Genomic DNA, 19,721 nt, shown 5'->3' on the forward strand with positions numbered 1-19,721 from the left:
TTCTAGATTCGAGCAAGTCTTTCTGAAAGTTGAGAGAACGAAAGCGGTTCAATCGAAACCTCCAAAAAGAAATGTCCCAAGTCAAGCACCAAACGCTGGCGAGAACACGTGTATCTGTATGACGAATAAAGTGAGGGGTCAGAGGTGGGTCGCGGCATGCCGGAGTCGGAGACGTTTGACGGAGAAAACCGGCGTTCGGGCGCCAGCCCGGCACGGGGCGGCGTCGGGGTCGATTTTAGCGGTTACCGAGTCCGTCCGTCGGATAAGTGCTTTCGGATAACGACGCGGGGTCAAACATCAACACAGATAATCCGTTCACGATCTTGACTCTGGGTTTAAATGAGGATTCATCCACGGGCATGATTACGCCGCACAAACGTGACATAGTCGTATCATTATCACTTGCATAACGTGTCATCATGTCTTCCGGGCGTTCCTTCAAGCTCAACTCGGGCCACTCGATTCCCGCCGTGGGACTGGGCACATGGGTGAGTTGAACCTCCTCACTGCGGGGTCGTATGAGCGTCACTGACAATTGTCAGCAATCTGGGCCCAACGAGGTCGCTCGCGCTGTTGAGCATGCCCTGCGTCATGGGTACCGCCACATTGACGCCGCGGCCGTCTACGACAACGAGGAGGAGGTCGGTGCTGGCATCAAGGCCTCTGGTGTTCCCCGTGAGGAGATCTTCCTTACCTCCAAGCTCTGGAACACCCACCATAAGGCCGAAGATGTCGAAGAAGCACTCGACCAGTCCCTCGCCGATCTTGGCACTGACTACGTCGATCTGTATCTCATCCACTGGCCTGTTTCTTTCAGCAAGCCCGCCGAGAAGAAGCAGCGATTTCCCCTCGCCGCCGATGGCGGTGTCGATGTCATCGACGTGCCCGCTTCCGAGACATGGAAGGCTATGGAGGCCCTCGTGAAGAAGGGCAAGATTAGGAGTATCGGTGTTAGCAACTTCAGCAAAGCGAGGATCGAGAACCTCCTCAAGACGTAAGTGGCTGCAAAAAATCTTGGGAGTGCTCGAGCTCACATATCCCAGCGCCGAAATCAAGCCCGCAGTCAACCAGATTGAGGCGCACCCCTATCTTCAGCAGCCCGAGCTTCTCGAGTGGTCCAAGCAGCAAGACATCCTCATCACTGCCTATAGCCCTTCTGGAAACAATATCTACAACCTTCCTAAGGCGCTGGATGACCCTGAAGTCGCCGCCATTGCCAAGGAGGTCGGCCGCCAGCCCGCCCAGGTCCTCATTCAGTGGGCCGTTCAGCGCGGTACCGTCGTTCTCCCCAAGTCTGTGACGCCGAGCCGCATCGAGGAGAACTTCCAGGACTTTGAGTTGTCGGCTGCCGCTCTGGAGCGTATCAACAAGCTCGACAAGAACCACAGGTACAACATGCCTGCTCGCCTGGGTGTCGACGTCTTCGGAGAGCACGACGAGGCTTTCTTGAAAAAGGCACGGGCGGACTGGATCGCGGCACAGAAAGCGGCAAAATAGACCATAGAGTAGCATAGACAGCAATGAGCATTTGCATTTTAGCCTGACTACGTTCTGTTGACAGCCCCAAGATAAAGTCCAAACATCATGCCTCAAGCCATGTCAGATATCGATACAGGAGAAGATTGGGCAATTATGACGCAGCAATGGTCGATATGAGATGCAGCGATCGACCTGACAACTGCCTCCTTTCTTCTGTCACGCGTGAATATGAGACAATGTGTCTTCGGCAACCACCCCTGTGCGACATGATCAGGCAGATCAGCTTGGCTGTGAAATTTAATGTCTACCAACCCTGTCAACGTGACAACCTCATGCTTTGCCGGCATCCGGATCGCCAAGACTGGCACTTGCTCTTGGACAGGCTGACACCTAAACCGTGTGACGCATACCCTGCGTGCTCCGAAAGAGCCGCCTTTCTCCTTTCCGAGTGCCGAACACGACATCAGCCCCTGGACAAGCATCGCAAACGATGCCGTAGCCATCCCCCACCAACGGCCTGCGCACCCCCACGTTTACTGAAAGCCGGCTCGGGCCGCATGTGAAATCCGGGCTGGCGCCGACGTCGGCAACCTCTCGGCCCCACATGTAAAGGCGTGATTCGTGGACGGATACATTTCCGGCTGATGTCTTCCGCCGGAGAGCATCGGATGTCAAGCTGCTCACCCAATCACTCGACTCATCGTACAAAACTGAGAAAACGGGTACGAAGGCAGGCCAACGCGCACACGCAGGTAACTGTACGCTTACGAGGAACTTCATCCCGTTTCATTTCTGAAAGCTCCATCACTCACTCACTTACTCAGACAGACGAGAAAATGGGCAAGATTGCAAAGATTGAGTACTTCCGGGTGCCGCCGCGGTGGCTGTTCGTCAAGATCACCGACGATGCGGGGAATGTAGGATGGGGTGAGGCATCGCTTGAAGGCCACACCCAGGCGGTTGAAGGGTGCTTGGATGCTTGGATTGCGCAGTACACTGGGATGGAAGCCGAGTAAGTCACACCGAAATCTAGAGGATAAGGGTTCGATTACTCACGCGATGCAGTGAGATTGAGCAGATTTGGCAAAAGTCTTGGCGCATGGGCTTCTACCGAGGCGGTCCCGTATTCATGAGCGCTCTGGCCGGACTCGATATTGCTCTTTGGGATCTCAAGGGTAGGCACACGCCAGGTGTTTCTGCTGCTACTTATCTTGCTGACGAGTGATCGAAGCCCGGAAACTCAATGTTCCCATTTACCAGCTGTTGGGCGGCAAGGTGCGAGATACCATCAAAGTGTATGCTTGGATTGGCGGCGACCGGCCCGCTGATATTGAAGCGCAAGCGTAGGTTGCCTCTTGAGCTGTATTCCATAAATCATCCAACTGACAAGTCTCAGTCTGTCGCGCAAGGCGCAAGGGTTCACTTGCGTCAAGATGAATGGCACTGAAGACTTGGCTTGGCTCGACTCACCTGCTGCACTTGACGCCTGCGTCGAGCGTGTCAAGACGGTCAAGGCGACGGGCATGGATGCCGGCGTCGATTTCCACGGACGAGTGCATCGACCCATGGCCAAGCAGTTGGCGGCACTGCTGGCTCCGCATCGGCCGCTCTTCGTGGAGGAGCCTTTGCTGTCGGAACACATTGAAGGCATCAAGGCATTTGCGCAGTCTACCACGACACCCATTGCACTGGGAGAACGACTTCACAGCCGGTGGGATGTCAAGCCGTACCTCGAGGCGGCGTGCGTCGACATATTGCAACCGGACATTTCTCACGTTGGTGGCATCTCAGAGCTTCGTCGCATCGCCGCCATGGCGGAAGCATATGACGTGCCCATTGCACCACATTGCCCCCTGGGTCCGATTGCGCTCGCCGCCAACATTCAGGTCGACGCAGCGACGCCTAACTTTGCGATCCAGGAGATGAGCCTCGGCATTCACTACAACACAGGCGGCCACGACCTGCTCACGTACATCAAGAACCCGGAGATTTGGAATGTCAAGAACGGATACATTCCGTTGATGACAGGCCCGGGACTTGGTATCGAGATAGATGAGGAGAAGATCCGATTGTTAAGTCAGGGTGCTGAGCCGTGGGTGAGTCCGGGCTTCGTCGGACCTGGCGGCGAGCTGCGGGAATGGTGAAGAATTCTAGACACATCTTTCTTTTTTTGCTGCAGGGGAATCCATTTCCGGCAGGCCATTTCCCTCCAGCCTTGCGGGGGTGAGGGATCAGGGACCAGGGTGCTTCGTACATTGCATGGCGTCGTAAGAATCAAACGGGGGTTACTTCGCGTGTTAGAGGCACAGTTCTTCATACGACCATCCACACCAACTGGTGAGACCAGAGCCGCCGTCCCCTGAACTGACTAGCCACGATTCGTTAGTCTCCGTTCCCCCGGTAGAGCATACTATGAAGAGGTTGTAGGCCATTGTGGCGTGGTTCCATGCATCGGATGGTCTCCCCCGCGAACGAAACCCCGCGTCTTTTCCCCCGCATATGAAGATGAAGGGTCCACACTCATCTCTCGGCCCTCGTCGTGACTCGTGCCGATGTTGCGCACGGAATACAAAACAACACATCACCACACGTTCTCCGCCCGACGCCGCCCCCCCCCCGACGCCCTTTTCCGTCACAACGGTCCCCACGGCCAACCAACATCTTATCGCCGCCGCGCCGTGCAGTACACTGCAGTGCCCGCTCAGCCCGACAAGTGAGCTCATCATGGACACCGACCGCCGAACCAGCCTCGTCAGCAACAATGACTCTGGCCTTGGTCCCCACGGTCATGATCACTCCGATCCCGAGGACCATGAATCACCGCCCTCGAAACAGCGCAAGCCGCCCCATGTGAGGAGCCGTGCCAGCAGAGCTTGTGACCGTTGCAAGGCGTAAGTCTTATTATACCCCCTTTTCGTAGCGGGTGATGTGGTCTATGTTGTGGTGCTTGGGATGGTGGTGTGGTGTCCTGTATGATCTCATCTGATTCTCATCGAGCTCGCTTGCTTGCTGGTTCATTCACTCATACTCATATCTATCCATCTCATCCCTTAAACCCTGGAGCATCACTTGCTTCCTTACTCCATCAGGCTTACTAACCTAACCTTGCTCCAGTCGGAAGACTCGATGCTCGGGCAAATACCCTTGCGCCCTCTGCTCACGTCTGCGGCTAGAGTGCAAGTACACAGCTTCCTATCGACGCGGACGTCTGCCTTCCATAGAAATGGAGACTGGCGACCTGGTCGACACCGTCGCCAACCCTCCAGGGGCCAGGCCATCTGGCCAGCAGCAGCACCCGTCTTCGGCTGGGCCTCCTGATCACACCCACCACCAGGCCGAGCACATTCCCAGTCCCATATCCATCGGCAACCGGACGCTGGCTCCCCCAGACAACGGACGGGGGCCCTCCACCACCCAGTCGTCACGCAACTCGCCAGAACCAGCGCAGATAGACCGCCAGGGCCACTATGTCGGCCCGGCCTCCGGCGCCTCGTTCCTGCTGAGGATCCAGAGGAAACTGCAGCAGCAGTCCTCCGTCTCCTCCGATGCCTCCATCTTCACCTTTGGCGACCTGCCGCTGCCCGAGTTTGACCCCCGCTTCCTCATCCTGCCCCCACGCTCCGAAGCAGAAGCTCTGCTCTGTAGGTACTTTGAGTTCGCCTCGGCCACGCACCGTTTCTTGCACCGACCGACGGTGGAGAGATGGCTGCAGGAGCTGTACGAGACCCACGGCACCATGCGGGAGCAGACGGCCGCCCGAAGCAGGACGGCCCTGCTCTTTATGGTGTTTGCCTGCGCGGAGAATTACCCCAAGTCCAAGGCGGGCAAAGTCGATCCGACATCCAGGTGAGGGCCCGTTTCATACCCTTATTTGACGTCCTCCACCCTTTTTTTGCTGACTTGTTCGTTGTAAAAAAGTGCCCGCTTCTTTTCTGCAGCTGAAGATCAGCTCGTGGCCGAAAAGGGCACCATCCGCCTGACGAGCGTACAGGCTCGACTTGCGCAGTGCATCTACCTGCTGTCACACTCGCGTCTCAACCACTGCTGGAGCCTGTTTGGCACCACGGCGCACTTGATGCTGGCGCTGGGCATCCACAGAAAGTCGCGTGTCGACAGCAGCAGCAATCCTGACTATGTCGACTTGGAGTGCCGCAAGCGCACCTTTTGGTGCGCTTATAACCTTGACACCTACCTCAGTGCAGCCCTGGGTCGGCCGAGGACGTTTCATGATGATGACATTGATCAAGTGAGTCTCTGGGTGATGAGGCAGTGATGAAGCTGCATACTCACAATCTCACAGGAAATGCCCCTCTGCGTCGATGATTACAGGCTGTCGCGTGGTCAAATGAATGCCGCACCGACAAATAGTCTTCAGTCGGTCATGTCAGGCCCTGTGGCGCACATGAAGTGAGCTGGTTCTACCAAGATCCCTCTCCGGGCCCACATACTGACTTGAACAGGATTTCTCGCATCGTGGCAAATATTTTGCGTGATCTTTACAGTATCCGCCCGCCATCAACAGATAATCAGTTCAAGCTGGCAGCCAGGTACTCGAAAGATATCGACAACTGGCGCAGCGGCTTGACCTACCTGTTGGATACGGACGGTGTTGATCCCTCATTATTCCAGCCAATCTTCCTCCGCCAACGTAATGTCTTGAACATGGCATGCTGGCACGCCCAGATTCTCGTCCATCGTCCGTTTCTGCTGAATAATTTCGCCAGCCTCGCCAATCTCGGCTCGACGCGCAACAGAAAAGCAAATCGCAACTCGGAACTGACGGATGAACATGTTCAGCGTTGCCTGGAAGCTGCCATGAACATTGTGGGCCTCGTCGACACCCTCAGTTCCAACGGGCAGCTTTACAACACGTTCTGGGTAGGTTCAGATTACCCAAGCTACAGAAAGAAACACAGTCCGCTAATCAAGAGGGCAACCCGTAGTTTACACACTATTTTGCATTCTGTGCGGTCGTGATGCTTTACGTCTTCTCCATCCAGCAGCGCAACTCGCCGCTCGAGACTTATCTCCCGGCGTTCCATGCCGCGACCAAGTGCCAGCAGCAGATCACATCAATCGCGATACCTGGCTCGTTGGCACAAAGATATGGCGTCGTTCTCCAGGAGCTGCGTCTCGAACTGCTACGACAGAACACGCATCTCCTCTCACTTGCAGCGGGGCAGCGAAACGGCAGCGGTGCCGCTGGCGTGCTCCTCGAAGGAGACGAGTCTGTTCTACGCCAGTTTGACAGTGCAGACCTGCTAGCTCTGGAGGCGAGCGAGCTGGCCTTTGGCGCTGGAGCAGGAGCGCCGAATGCCAGCGGGCAGCTCGATATCGGTCAGGATGACGGACTTGGGTTCCCCGATGCCAGCCCGGGAAGTTCCATTGTCCAGATGACTGGGTGGGGCCAGTTCGACTCATTGGTGAGTGCAGGCCTCTCGCATGGACTGTGTTTTCTCAAGCGTTTTTTCCCGCTGACACTGATCTTCCGTAGGTGACTGGCGGCGTTGGCATGGATGCTTTCCTTGCAGAGGGCGGCATGGAGGGCTGGGATTTGTCCATGGCTGAGGGCATGGGTCAACAATGAGCGAGGAATTTCATTGAGTTCGTGTTGTCCTAGTGACTTTGGGAGTTTGGCAGGAGCAGCAAAGTAATGGCGGCTAAATGACATTACCGAAAATAATTGAATATACGTCCTTCACACTTGAGCACCATCATTGCATCACATGACAGCGACGGGTCTGTCCTCCCATTGCCGACTACGGCGCGCTCTCAGAAGCTGCCCCAGGGGCACACCTCTCTCACCTGGTTTTCCGCGTAAAGCTTGTCGTTGACGAGCCATCAACTTTGAGACAAGAACTAGGGAAAGGGAAATTCAGACTGGGACTCTCAGCCTTCACCCTTTTCCGACCCAGGCACCAAAGCTGGATCTAAGACATGCTGCAGCTGGTCCTTGCGCCGCGACGTACGCCTCTCCGCGCGGCCGTCCCCTGCAGTTCCCGAGCCGCATGGTGCATACGGGGAAACCGTCAATGTCTCGCCTGCCCACCCGGACTAGTCCGCCGATGTTCCCTCCGCGAGGAAGCACATGATGGGAAAGACTCGTCTCCACATACTGTCGGTACTTGTCTCGCACAGGACACCTGCGGGGTGGCAACATGCTGACTCCGCAATCGTCGCTGTCGGATCGGCCGGCTATCCTGGGGTCAACCTCTCTACACCCCAGAACACCTTTTCCGGGCGCTTTTCCGGGATTGAGACTTTCCACCACTCGGAGGCATAGCACGTGAGCGGCCAATCCCCTCCATCCTTAAATGGCAGACAGCTTGTAGAGGCTCAGTTCAGTATGTGCAATAGAGGAGCAAGGGTCTATGTTTAACTCGGGCCCATCAACTGATTCGTTTTGCTCTCTGTACTTGTTGATCTGTCACCTTTTACTGTTTGAGACAGCCAGCCAGAAGCATCTCGTTTTGCCATGGCCGCCGTAACAGCAACTCTCGTGGGCCTTGCGCCAGGCTTGGACGTGACGAAGGCCCCGGAACCCGTTTCCAGTTCGAAGCCCGATAAGATTAACAGCATCAATGATTTCATACTTCACCAGGCACAAAGCATTCCTGACACCCCGCTCATCGCCTATCCAAGATCCGACCAAGGCTCCGCAGACTGGGGAGACTACACCGCCAAAGATCTTGACACTTTTGCCGATGAAGCCGCCAAAGAGCTGGCGGGTTTGGGCCTGCGTCCTACGGTATGGGTGAATTGTCTTGGCATATTCTTACAATGGGGACTGACGGTTGCAGGAGCGCAAAAGTAGCACAGCCGAGGTAGTCGCCCTGCTGGGACCCTCAAATCTGGACTACATTGTTTCTATTCTAACCTTGTCACGCATGGGATTTTCTGTTCTGTTCCTCTCCAACCGCCTGCCAACAGAAGCCTATGTCTCTCTGCTTGAGAAGACCAAGTGCACGCGCGTCCTTTCCATACCAAAGTTCGATACGACAATAGCCAACATTCAGGCTGTCTACCCACTCCAAGCCTTTCCTCTTCTCCACAGTACAGTCTACACCCGAAAGCCCCTCTACCCAATTCGTTTCCAGCGAGAAACCGAACTCGTCAACGAAGAAGACTGTATTGCTTTTATCGTGCACTCCTCCGGCAGCACTGGCCTGCCGAAGCCTATTTTCCAGACGCACAGAGCTTGCCTCAGCAACTATGCCACCGGAAGTGGAATGCGAGCTTTTGTGACGTTGCCACTTTTCCACAACCATGGCCTCTCTACCATGTTTCGAGGCATGGTCACCGGAAAACGCACAGCCATTTACAACGCAAACCTTCCCTTGACCAACGGCCATCTTGTTGAGGCCATGCGCACAGCCGATTTCGAGAGCTTTCACTGTGTTCCCTATGCCTTGAAGGTCCTTGCGGAGTCAAGCACTGGAGTCGACGAGCTTCGCAAGGCCAAGTTGGTGCTTTTTGGTGGAAGCAGCTGCCCGGATGATCTGGGTGACATGTTGGCTCAGGAAGGAGTCAACATTGTTTCTCACTACGGAGCGTGAGTATACGGCTCAACAGTCCATGTTGATCATGCTGATGTTAACATTTGGCAGCACCGAAATGGGTCAGCTCATGACGTCTCAGCGCGACCATGTGCAGGATAAAGCCTGGAACTTCGTCAGGCCTCTTGTCAAAACAAAGCCTTTTCTCAAGTTTGATCAGGTCAGCGAGGGCATCTATGAGCTGATCGTTCTTGACGGACTTCCCTCCAAGGTCATGTCCAACTCCGACGATCCCCCCAACTCTTTCAGAACCCGTGATACGTTTGTTCCGCACCCGACACTCCCTGACGCGTGGAAGTACCTCGGTCGTCTGGATGACCGCGTGACCCTCATGAACGGCGAGAAGGTCCTTCCTGTGCCTTACGAGCACCGCGTGCGCCAGAACGAGCTGGTCCAGGACTGTCTGGTCTTTGGCGTTGACCGTGCCTTCCCTGGTCTACTCATCATCCCGAGCGAGCACGCTGTCGACATCACCCCGGCCGACCTCCTCGAGAAGCTCTGGCCCGATATTCAGGACGCCAACGCGCGTGCTGAACAATTTGGCCGCGTGTCCCGCGAGATGGTGGAAATCCTCCCGCACGGCACAGAGTATCCTCGCACCGACAAGGGCACCGTCATCCGCGCCGCAAGCTACAACCACTTCGCCACGATCATTGACGACGTCTATACGAGGTTCGAATCTCCCGGCAACGCTGAGCGCTTGGCGCTCGAAATCCCCGAGCTTCAGGAGTACCTCACAAAGCTCATATCTGAGCGTGTCGGAGTCGAGGGACTCTCGGTAGATACCGACTTCTTTGCCGCAGGTATGGACTCTCTGCAGGCCATCACGGCTCGCGCGCACATCATGCGTGAGCTGGAACTGGCAGACCATGTTTTGGGCCAGAACGTTGCTTTTGAGCACCCGAGCATCTCTCAGCTGGCGGCATACCTGGACTCGATCCGAAAGGGCTCAACACTACAGGCCTTGACCGAGGAGGAGGTCATGCAAGAGCTTGTCGCCAAATACTCGACCTTTGCCCCCTTTACCCCTGGGAACCAGGTTCCCGATGGCGAGGTAGTTGTAAGTCAAATCACCACTCAACAAAACTCGACTGCCTACTAATTTGCTTCCACTAGGTTCTCACTGGCGCCACGGGTTCCCTTGGAGCCCACGTCCTGTCACAGCTCCTTTCACTCCCACACATCCGCCATGTCTACTGCCTTGTCCGTGCCTCGTCGCCTCAGGCGGCGCATGAGCGTGTGCTGGAATCGCTTGCGATACGTGGTCTGTCACCTCACCACAACTCGGCTCACGAGCGCATCCTGTCCTCTTTGGTCGAATCTGGGCTGTCTCCCCACCACACATCAGCCAAGTTCACGGCTCTGCCATCGGACCTGAGCCTTGCTGATCTAGGTCTCGGTGCCGCTGCGTTTGAGGCGCTGAGCACATCCGTGACGTCGGTCATTCACTCGGCCTGGGCTGTTAACTTTACTCTGTCTGTCCGCAGTTTCGAGGCTCAACATGTCGCCGGTCTCCGTCACCTCCTTGATCTCTGTCTGTCTGTTCCATTCGCCCGTCCCGCCCGTCTGGCATTCATTTCCTCAGTCTCTGCAGCCGCCGGCACGCCCTCGCCGGCTCGCGTTGCCGAGACACTGGTCAAGGATCCCGCGCACGCTCAGAACATGGGCTATGCGCGCAGCAAGTGGGTTGCTGAGCACATTGTCAAGGCCGCCGCCGTTTCAACTGGCATGGAAGCACGAGTCCTGCGCTCCGGCCAGATCGTGGGTGACTCGGTCCAGGGCAAGTGGAATGCTACCGAGGCCATCCCCCTCATGTTCCGCGCTGCTGTCACCATTGGCGCGTTGCCGGCGCTCGATGAGACCCCCTCGTGGCTGCCCGTTGACCTCTCAGCGCGGGCGGTGCTGGAACTCACCGAGCTCGCCGAGCCGGGATCCAAGACGGACGGATACTTTGAGCGCAGGGACGGCCCCGACGTGATTTACCACGTGCAGAACCCGACGACAACTCGCTGGACCGAGGATGTGCTGCCTGCGCTCGCCAGGGCAGGCTTGACCTTTGAAACGGTCAGTCAGCGAGAGTGGGTGCAGAGGCTGCGTGACGGAGACCAGGATCCTATGACCAATCCGACAGTCAAGCTTCTGGACTTCTTCGCTGAGAAGTATGACAACGACAAGCCGGGGCGCAGTGGTTTGGTATTTGAGACGGGCCAGACTGAACGCAGAAGCAAGGCTATCGGCGCAGGATACGACGTTGTCACCAGTGGCCTGCTGACGAAGTGTGTCGAGAGCTGGAAAAAGGACTGGGCCCAATGAGCTTGTCCATGAGGAAAAGAACATATTCTTTGCATGAGGCGTTTGTACATAAGGTTATTCTTTGGGGTTAGCATCATCATTTCCATCCTCAGCATTCTCATGAACCTAAATACCTCTCGGACATGCTCGGCATGGGGCTGTGATACCTCGCGATGCCTTATGGTAGTCCGCCGAGGAACAGCTGCTGCCTCGAAAGTTCGTCTTTCGACTCGTTTGTTAGGGACAGATGTGCCCATGACACTTGCGCCGCAGGCACCGTTTTCATTAACCAACGACCAGCAACTACAGCCGTGAAGGGTGTGTTCGCCAGCCCATCGCCTGAGAGACCATCACGGCCCAAGGTAGATTTGAGGGTGTTTCTGAACGAGTTTTCAGGTCGATGAATGGAGTTCAACCCTCACTGGGCTCCTTGAGGACGAAGAGTGGGGGGAGGTAAATAAGTGGAAGGAGGACGAGGAGGTGAGAGAAAAAACAAAGGGGATGCGAGGAAACAACGTTCCCATCATACTAATATCCGTAACTATGAAAAGTAGATGGCGAACAGCACAAAAAGGTCACTAGTTACTACCTCAAACTAACTTAGACTTGGTACATTTCTCCATTCTTCCGACCAGTAGACTAGATGACAACGTCACTGAATAAGTGCAAAGGCAAGTGCATTGTGTGGGCTTTTTTAGGATAGTATTGAGACAATCTACTTCTTCTGTGCTCCCTCCCCTTGCCCTGCCATTCCCTCGCGTTGCGACTGCCTTCATTCGACTTACGTTTTCCATCAGCTATTGCCTACCCCTCTGAACCGAACTCATCCCCGCCGCGTTGAGTGCTCTTAGTCGGATGAAGCCGCCAGAACTGGTCTTCCTAATGTTGCTATGATGTCTTGCTACGACATATGGCGAGGATAGTCAGTACATACCATGATTATTACTAATAATGGTGACTAGATTTGGGACTCTCGATCGCATCACAGATGTACTATGTAGTCTTAGGATTCAAGCATAACACAATCAGCCATGAAGCACCATGATAGGAGACCTCATATATTGACCGAGCATAGTATCTACCTAGGCATAATGGTCACAGTGAGACCCCACTAACCGGGCGTCACTGCGGCCTATTGGCTCGCTTCATGAATGACCCTTGCATTTCTTGCTTTGGCGACAAGCTGGCACTGCGCGCTCTAAATTATTTACCCTTTACCCCGGCCCCGACCCGACCTAGTGGTATGCAAGTTTCCAAACCATGCAGTCGAGTCGGCCTTTATCACTTTGACCTTCTTACACTCTGCAGGGACACGACGTCACGGGACAAAGCACATCAAGCTTCCTCCGGCCGGTCAGAGAAGATGACAGCTTCACCCACGCAAGAATCACGCTGTACCGTACGGCACAGGCTTATCGTGCGACATTGCAAAGCAAGCCATTTCTCGCGGTAGACGTGATTGAGAAAAGGGCACACGCCCACAGGCAAACGCGAACATCGTCGCGGACCAGGGGGGGGACGAAAGCAAAGATTTGACCTTACATATCCCTTGACAGCGTGATCCATTCGGACCAACCGCCCAACGCAGAGGCAAATGCTTGAGATCCACCAATTCTCGTGGCGTCTAGCAAACAGACGGGCAGTCTCACACCGCCAGACGGCGCAGCGCTCCGCGATCACCCTCTCCAAGCGCTCTCGACAAAGTTACAAGGTGTCCGTGAGGCTTCGCCACGCAGATCCAAAGAACCTTGCCTCGTCACCAGGCTGTCCCCAGTGGTTCCGCGCGCCTATCAGCCTAGGATGCTGCATGATCCGAGACGACGGCGCCCTTTTGGACCCCAGAGACATGGGGAGCCCAGAGTGTCCATGGAAGGTTTCGACCGCGACCTCGTCAGATATGGCGGCCCCCAAACTTTTGCCATACATCAGTCAGTAGTCGTAAAGGGGCTAAGCGCAGACTGGCCGCCGATGATTCGTAGACGGAATCTTGAGGGTGTCCGGCTTGGGTCACGCAAGACCTGTACGCGCCGGAGTGGTCCGAAATAGTCTGCATTCTGGTCGCTCCATTATGAGGTTCATGGTTTTCGACGAGGCCTGTCATTAGCTCTGGCCTTCTGAGCATCAGCCGTGCCACCTTCCCGTGTGTCAGCGTCCCGCGGACTTCGCGCATGTAGTTGCTGGTAAGGCCCGACACATGTGTCATGAACCGCTGATGAGCCCTAGTACATCGTAATAATGGGCCACATGCGTGAGCACGCTCTCTGAAACTCAGAGATGGCCCAGCCATGACCTATCATACATTTCAGCAAGCGCGGGGATCAAACTTGACCAGGCCTCCGTTTCCTTTCAGGCCGGTCTTGTCAAAGGGGTTGGGCTCGGTTGTGGCATAGCCACGTGTAAGTGACGTTGTGGCAGGAGAACGAGCATCACAGCGCCTACTCTTTGCAACAAAATGTAGGCCAGGCTATGGAGACTGGATGTAATATATTTTGCAAGAATAGCTGTTATATAAAGCTCAGAACATGCCTGTTTCACGAACACGAAGGGAGAGATCTCATGAGCTTTTAACTTCCTGCCTTGAGCTTCCAACTACATTTTTCCAAATTCAAAGTAGGCATAATCAACGCAATGCCGAGCCCGGCCTATCTTGCGTTTGGCATTGAACTAGAGCTTTCCCTGGTCAGCTCGAAGAAGTTTTCATCATGGTCATCCATGGCCAAAGACATCAGTCACCGTCTGTCTAAAAAGGGAATCTCTAATCAGGTGACCGATAACCCAGATCATGCCTATCAAGTCTGGTCGATCGTTCAAGAAATTACGATTCCGAGTCTGCCCGCCAAGAACAAATGTAAGGGTCCCTTCTTCACCACACGGCTTCCCCCACTGACTGGACAGGGGGCGTTGAACTAGTTTCACCCATCTTCACATTGGATTCTTCATGGCTCGCAGATTTAGAGCTCATCTTCTCTGAGATTCGCAAGGTCTACAAGATCCAAACTTCATCCCAGTGCAGCACGCACATTCACGTGTCTCAGCTCGGCCACGACATGTCACCCCATCAACTCGCAGCCATAGCCCAAGCAGCTCTTGTCTATGAGCCATGTCTTGACATTCTAGTGCCCGGCGAAAGATCAACAGCGTATTGGTGTCGGAGCAATCGGGAAAACCCATTCCTCGCCACCATGCACTCTCTGCCGCATTGTCTTGACCAAATAGAGGTAGCATCAGTTCAAGAGGACGGGATCGGCGCGGTTGTAGAGTCCATGTGCCTCTTTCCAGCTTCGAGCCCGTATGGACGCGCTCACGGCCTGAAAAAGGACTTCATACACGGCAAAGTCTACAAATGGAACCTGGCTCGCCTGCTTTCTCCCGATGCCGAAGCCCGAACGATTGAGTACCGCCAACCAGCGGGGAGCACATGCGCCGAGGATGCGATGGGCTGGGCTCTGTTGACCTTGTGCTTCATTGAGGGTTCTTTCGACTCTCGGAGCGGATCCGCTTCGAGTCTGGACGATGTCACACTGTGGGCCGAGTTCTGGGAGCATCTCTGTCGTGGCGCTGACGCGCTGAACTTGGACACCTTTATGCTGGACTATCTCAGGTCCTTCCTCGACATGAGAGCCAAGAAGTGATGATGGAGACTTCTGCAGGATGGTCGACATGTTTGGGGGAGGAGGTCACCGACTATGGGTCATAGGACGAACGAAAGCACTACGCGAGTAACAGATAACAAGTGCGACATGGCTAATGTTCAATATTATGGTCGTGTAGTGCAGCCATGCTCCAGCCTACTACAGCGCCTGTGACTCTCTCTCTCAACTCCCCTCGTCAACCCTCTACATCGAGTCTGGATGTAACTCAAATAAGGCCTGGCCCAGCGACAGTCACAGTTTCCATCAAGAACTCATGCGGCCCCTCATAACTTTCCACAATCTTGCCGTCTGCTTCAGTTTCTCTCACGATCTGTTTCTCAGGTATGACGTGCTGCCCGTAAAGCGACGCCCGGCTCGTGAACGCCCACCAAGCCTGCAAGAGCATCCCGTCGCCATCGCCAACTCTCGCCAGGCTCCAGGTCACGGCGGGCGCTTCCTGGCAGTACGACCGGGGCACCTCTGGCACGATAGGACCGGTCTCTGAACTGTGCGTACAGTTTGCAAAGGAGGCGCCAGGCGTAGGCCTAATGCCGAAGATGACGCTTCGAGTGATATTCAGCGAGCCGTTCGTGCCGGGCGGTTTCATCACTCACTAATTTTTGTCAGTCGAGCCGAAGCTGCCAGCGTAAAAACGCTCAAAGGCAAAGGACGCTGCCGGGCAGTGGGTGGCTTGGAGGACAACGAGGGCGAGGGCGTAGGCCTTCATCGTGCGGCAGCAACTCTCGGGGCTTCATCGATTGCCTCGAACAAATGGCCTAGGCTACAAGACATTGCAAGTCTGGTGGATGAGCGATTCTTATGAGGCGAATTTATCTTATGGAGCTAAAAACTCACCTGTGTGACACCCCTCCCTCTCATTTCGATGCCTGCGCTGTCCTGTCGTACTGTCAGTCGTTACGTCAAGCACAAAGACCCAGAGCACAGGCGGAGCGCAATGCAAACTCTGTTGGGTAGGTTAAATAGCCGGGCGATAGTTTTGCAAACATTCATCAGGTATCGCTACGCCCGAGTTACACGCTGTCAAGGTGATGGGGAAACTGTCTTTTTCGGAATTGTTTGTGTTGTATTGCAACGGTTCATGTACGGCCGGTTTGCTAACGCCTTAGTCACATCAGGCTTGTGCAGCCATACGCCTGCTCATGCCTCAACGGCACCTTGCTCAGCGATGAGCCCGCACTTACTACAAAGCATGCGCGACTTTCCTGCCAGCCATCTGATTTTGAAGTTCTTGTTGCCGCACTTGTGACATGTCAATGTGTCAGCTACCGCTTCGCTGCTGTAGTCAGAGCTGAGCTGGCTGACGAATGAGTCACGCTGATCTACCGTTCCGTTCAGTACATGTGAGGCGCCAGTAGTAGCTAGTTCGATATCAAACGTCTCGTCCTGATCCGTGATCGGTGACTGCAGTGTTGAGTCCAGAGCCTCGGCAGTGGCTGTTGAATCCGGCAGAGGGCCTGAAGCAGCGCTTTTGGACTTCGTTAAAGCTTCGCTGTCCTTGGAAGGCCCGATTGTCGAGGTTGCGGACAAACTTCTTGGTGTCGTGGCGTGGTTGGTTGATATGTTGGCCGAGCCAGTGGAATAGCGAGATGATGCTGATGTCCCTCGCCATCGACCCAGGTTCCAAAATGAGTATGTGCTTGCCGGCGAGCCCGGCTGGGCTACTGTCCCATCATCTTCGGCCCGCTGAATGAAAAAGCTCGGTGTTGGCGGCTGCGTTTGGGTCTCATCACGTTCGAGTCTCTTGGCCATGCGCGGGCTATTGGCAGCACTCGATGAAGGACTTGTCGGATGAGGCCCCGACGACAGAGGTTGTGCGTCAGCAGAGGTCTTTTCGCGCGACTCAGGAGCTGTGGTGATGGGCCTCGCAATGAGCGGGCTGGCATGCGTTGCTTTGGCAAGTTTACTTGGGGATGCAGAGCGCTCGCTGTGCATGGATGCAGCACCGACCAGGCTGTTCCGAGCACTGTCGGCTGAGATGCCTTGCCGCCATGAGTTGATACGATCCGAGTTCATCTGGTTTCCAGGACCTGGGTTGGTGGGATGCGCAGGCTGTGTCAGAGACGCTCGCCTTGACTGAGGATGACTGCTGGCACTTGTTCGCGTGATGATACTGCCGCTGCGACCGACCATGCCACTTGTGCCTACCATTTTGCGCGAGAAGCTGGAACCCGTCTCCCAGTTCTCATGGCGCCGCTTTGCAAACGCACAGTCCTGGCGGAAAACCTTGACAGACCCCGACTGGTCTGCCGTAACTATGATGTTGCCGTCGTAATGCTTTGACTTCTCAACATAGGCAGCCGACTCTCGCGGCTTCTTTCCTTGCGCTTGTTTCGTTGGTTGTGCTGCATCTCCGGGGGCTGTCTGGCTCGCGACAAGAGATTCCTCTAGGCTCATGAGCTTCACAGGCGGCGGATTACACAGATCGTAGAGGGGATCACCCGAAGCGCCGAGTCGTTGGCGAGTTTTTGTCGGTGCGAAGATGGCAGCGGAAACCCGCGCTGAATGAGCGTTGAAGTATTCAACCGGTACCTTATCCTTGACCTCGGGATCACTCGGGTCCATGGACCAGATGAAAGCCTTTTTGTCCTCGCTGCCGCAAATGACCCATTTCGCATCATCACTCAGGTCGGCATGAATTTGACTGCATTGATTCTCGTGCCCCTTCAGTTTAGCATCAATCATCTTGTCCTTCATGTTGTAGATGCGTATCCGCGAGTCGTTGGAAGTAACGAGGACTTTGGTCTCAACCTCGGCGGTGCCCACTTGCGTGTTAAGGGTCTTGATGCCTGTGATCTTGCTGCCCTTGGCGTTTTTACCTCTCGAGGATCGCACAAGCATCTGGGTCTGCAGTTTCAAGCCCTCGGTATCGTAGAAAAGGCAAGTGCCGTTGAGGACACCGCCAATGGACGTTTTGCCATCTGGAGTGAAAGCCACAGCAGTGACGAGATCTGGGAGCTGTACGGAGTAGGCGACCGCTTTGTCCGGGATGCTCCATAATCGCAAGACGGAATCTAGAGAGCCAGCTAGGAAGAAGCGGTCATCGGTGGGGTGAAAAGCAATGGACGTGACGAAGTCCTTGTGTCGAAAAGTGCAAAGGCACTCCTGTCGGCTCATGTGCCACAGGCGAACTGTCTTGTCCATGGACGAGGAAAGAAGGAAGTTGTTCTTGCTCCAGCTGAGATCCAGGACCTCGCCGGTGTGGCCAGTAAACTCGCGGATTGGCTTGCTTCGAAAGACGGGGGCACTAAGTCGGGCTTCGACGGCAGCGCTGGCGTTCTCTTCCTCCTCGTGTTGTCGACGCTCCTCGTGTGTCGACAAGACCGACCAGACACGGACAACTTGGTCTTTTCCAGCAGCTGCAAGATACTGTCCGTCCTTGCTGAATTCCAGCGCCCACACAGCACCGGTCTTATGCGGGCGCTTCTTTCCACTCGCGGTAGACGCTGCTGACGACTGTAGGTCGGCTTCATCCTCGGGCTGCGGGGCGGTTGACAGCTCTTGCGCCAGGAACATGCGGTTGAATTCGCGAGTCTTCTTGTGGTGGGCGCGAACCTTGATATATCGCGGAGGTTCTTTGTGGTGCGGGATGTAGCCGCCGGCGCCGATAGAAGAGGAGAAGACGTGCGCATCGGTGCCGTCGAGTCTTGGCTCGCCTAGCTCAGACAAGTCGTCGGCATCGTCGTCCTTCTTCCGGCCGCGCATGCTAAGGCGACTGAGGAAAGATACGCCCTTTCTGCGCAGAGTGAGGCGTCAGCAATTGTATCAACAAACCACCGGTTCACTGTCACTGGGAAAGGCGTACTTCTTGTCTCGGAGCGGATCTGTCGGAGCGACCCCGGCATGCTTTGGCGTCGTGTCGGAGCCGTGTCTTTGGTGACCAAGAACGTCTGGGGCTGGGCTCTCCGGCCGACCCGGATATCGTAGACGAGGAGTAGTGGAGTTGTTTTCGGTATTGGTTCGCATCAGAATATGCTAAACGATTCGAACAGCGGTCAGCACAGCAACGCATTGCTGACATTGGGTTCGGGCTGGCAACAGGGTGAGTGGCCAGGCTAAGGCCTTACCTGTGATAGGGGATCAATGGCGGAGGCGGCCGCAGCGACAGACGACGGCGTCTGTTGGGCGCTGGGCGACGTCCGGGCCGGCGTCTTAATGTCTCGTACGGCAGTTCCATCTTTCGGGGTAACGGTTCGGGCCAGCTTGGTGGGCGTTCTCCTTAGGGCGGAGGGCAGAAAGCTGTTGCCTACGATGTCACGACGGGTCAGTAGTCGGGTCGTACTTCGCACCTCGGACCCGCGCCGCTATGCGAAACTTCACAGTGCGTGCGCCACCCAGCCCTCGCGGTGGGTAATCACAACGGTGGACAATGCACGGCGGACAGGCAAATGGAATGCAGGCCACCTGGACGTACCATGGTCATCCGATAGGGAGGCTCTCAAGCTCGTTTCTGCCTGCTGCTGCTGCTGCTGCTGCTGCTGCTGCAGAGGTGCGCGGGGGGCCTCGTGGCTTGGCCGCGAGGTGCTCGGCTTCGGGCTCGCTGAGCGAGTCGCGCTGGCCGTCATGGCGGCCGCAGCAACGTTGAGCGCTGACGGCTTGTCTCGACGACGGTTGTCAGCAGACATGCTGACCGACACAGAGTTCGGCATGTCCCATCACGCGGTTTGAGTTTGAGCTTTCAAGGGGTAAGGAGACATGACCCCTGAGAAGGGGCGGCAATGTCGGAACTGGGTTAATTGGCCGG

General features: G+C 55.6%; 7 protein-coding genes across 7 annotated transcripts; 5 read left to right on the forward strand and 2 right to left on the reverse strand.

Annotated features, from left to right (window-relative positions):
* Positions 1-419: 419 nt before the first annotated feature.
* Positions 420-1,497, forward strand: D7B24_001829 (uncharacterized protein; the record flags this gene model as incomplete). Its single annotated transcript, XM_028636048.1, has 3 exons — positions 420-488; positions 543-994; positions 1,044-1,497. 3 exons carry the CDS (start codon positions 420-422, stop codon positions 1,495-1,497), a joined length of 975 nt encoding a protein of 324 aa, XP_028497810.1.
* An 818-nt stretch (positions 1,498-2,315) lies between these two features.
* On the forward strand, positions 2,316-3,623 carry D7B24_001830 (uncharacterized protein; the record flags this gene model as incomplete). Its single annotated transcript, XM_028636049.1, has 4 exons — positions 2,316-2,491; positions 2,545-2,654; positions 2,711-2,822; positions 2,876-3,623. 4 exons carry the CDS (start codon positions 2,316-2,318, stop codon positions 3,621-3,623), a joined length of 1,146 nt encoding a protein of 381 aa, XP_028497811.1.
* A 580-nt stretch (positions 3,624-4,203) lies between these two features.
* Positions 4,204-7,066, forward strand: D7B24_001831 (uncharacterized protein; the record flags this gene model as incomplete). The annotated part of the gene is made up of 7 exons (XM_028636050.1): positions 4,204-4,370; positions 4,594-5,325; positions 5,398-5,725; positions 5,780-5,886; positions 5,940-6,357; positions 6,423-6,902; positions 6,974-7,066. The coding sequence occupies 7 exons, from the start codon at positions 4,204-4,206 to the stop codon at positions 7,064-7,066; spliced, it is 2,325 nt and encodes a 774-aa protein (XP_028497812.1).
* An 888-nt stretch (positions 7,067-7,954) lies between these two features.
* On the forward strand, positions 7,955-11,348 carry D7B24_001832 (putative NRPS-like protein biosynthetic cluster; the record flags this gene model as incomplete). Its single annotated transcript, XM_028636051.1, has 4 exons — positions 7,955-8,227; positions 8,280-9,031; positions 9,087-10,095; positions 10,152-11,348. The coding sequence occupies 4 exons, from the start codon at positions 7,955-7,957 to the stop codon at positions 11,346-11,348; spliced, it is 3,231 nt and encodes a 1,076-aa protein (XP_028497813.1).
* Positions 11,349-13,955: 2,607 nt separating this feature from the next.
* On the forward strand, positions 13,956-14,959 carry D7B24_001833 (uncharacterized protein; the record flags this gene model as incomplete). Its single annotated transcript, XM_028636052.1, has 2 exons — positions 13,956-14,175; positions 14,223-14,959. The coding sequence occupies 2 exons, from the start codon at positions 13,956-13,958 to the stop codon at positions 14,957-14,959; spliced, it is 957 nt and encodes a 318-aa protein (XP_028497814.1).
* A 226-nt stretch (positions 14,960-15,185) lies between these two features.
* Positions 15,186-15,686, reverse strand: D7B24_001834 (uncharacterized protein; the record flags this gene model as incomplete). Its single annotated transcript, XM_028636053.1, has 2 exons — positions 15,186-15,522; positions 15,574-15,686. 2 exons carry the CDS (start codon positions 15,684-15,686, stop codon positions 15,186-15,188), a joined length of 450 nt encoding a protein of 149 aa, XP_028497815.1.
* Positions 15,687-16,117: 431 nt separating this feature from the next.
* On the reverse strand, positions 16,118-19,602 carry WDR44 (WD repeat-containing protein 44; the record flags this gene model as incomplete). Its single annotated transcript, XM_028636054.1, has 4 exons — positions 16,118-18,713; positions 18,783-18,952; positions 19,045-19,223; positions 19,392-19,602. 4 exons carry the CDS (start codon positions 19,600-19,602, stop codon positions 16,118-16,120), a joined length of 3,156 nt encoding a protein of 1,051 aa, XP_028497816.1.
* Between the last annotated feature and the right edge of the window lie 119 nt (positions 19,603-19,721).

Source organism: Verticillium nonalfalfae, assembly GCF_003724135.2.
Source record: "Verticillium nonalfalfae strain VnAa140/NRRL 66861 chromosome Unknown scaffold_14, whole genome shotgun sequence".
NCBI classification, from domain to species: domain Eukaryota; kingdom Fungi; phylum Ascomycota; class Sordariomycetes; order Glomerellales; family Plectosphaerellaceae; genus Verticillium; species Verticillium nonalfalfae.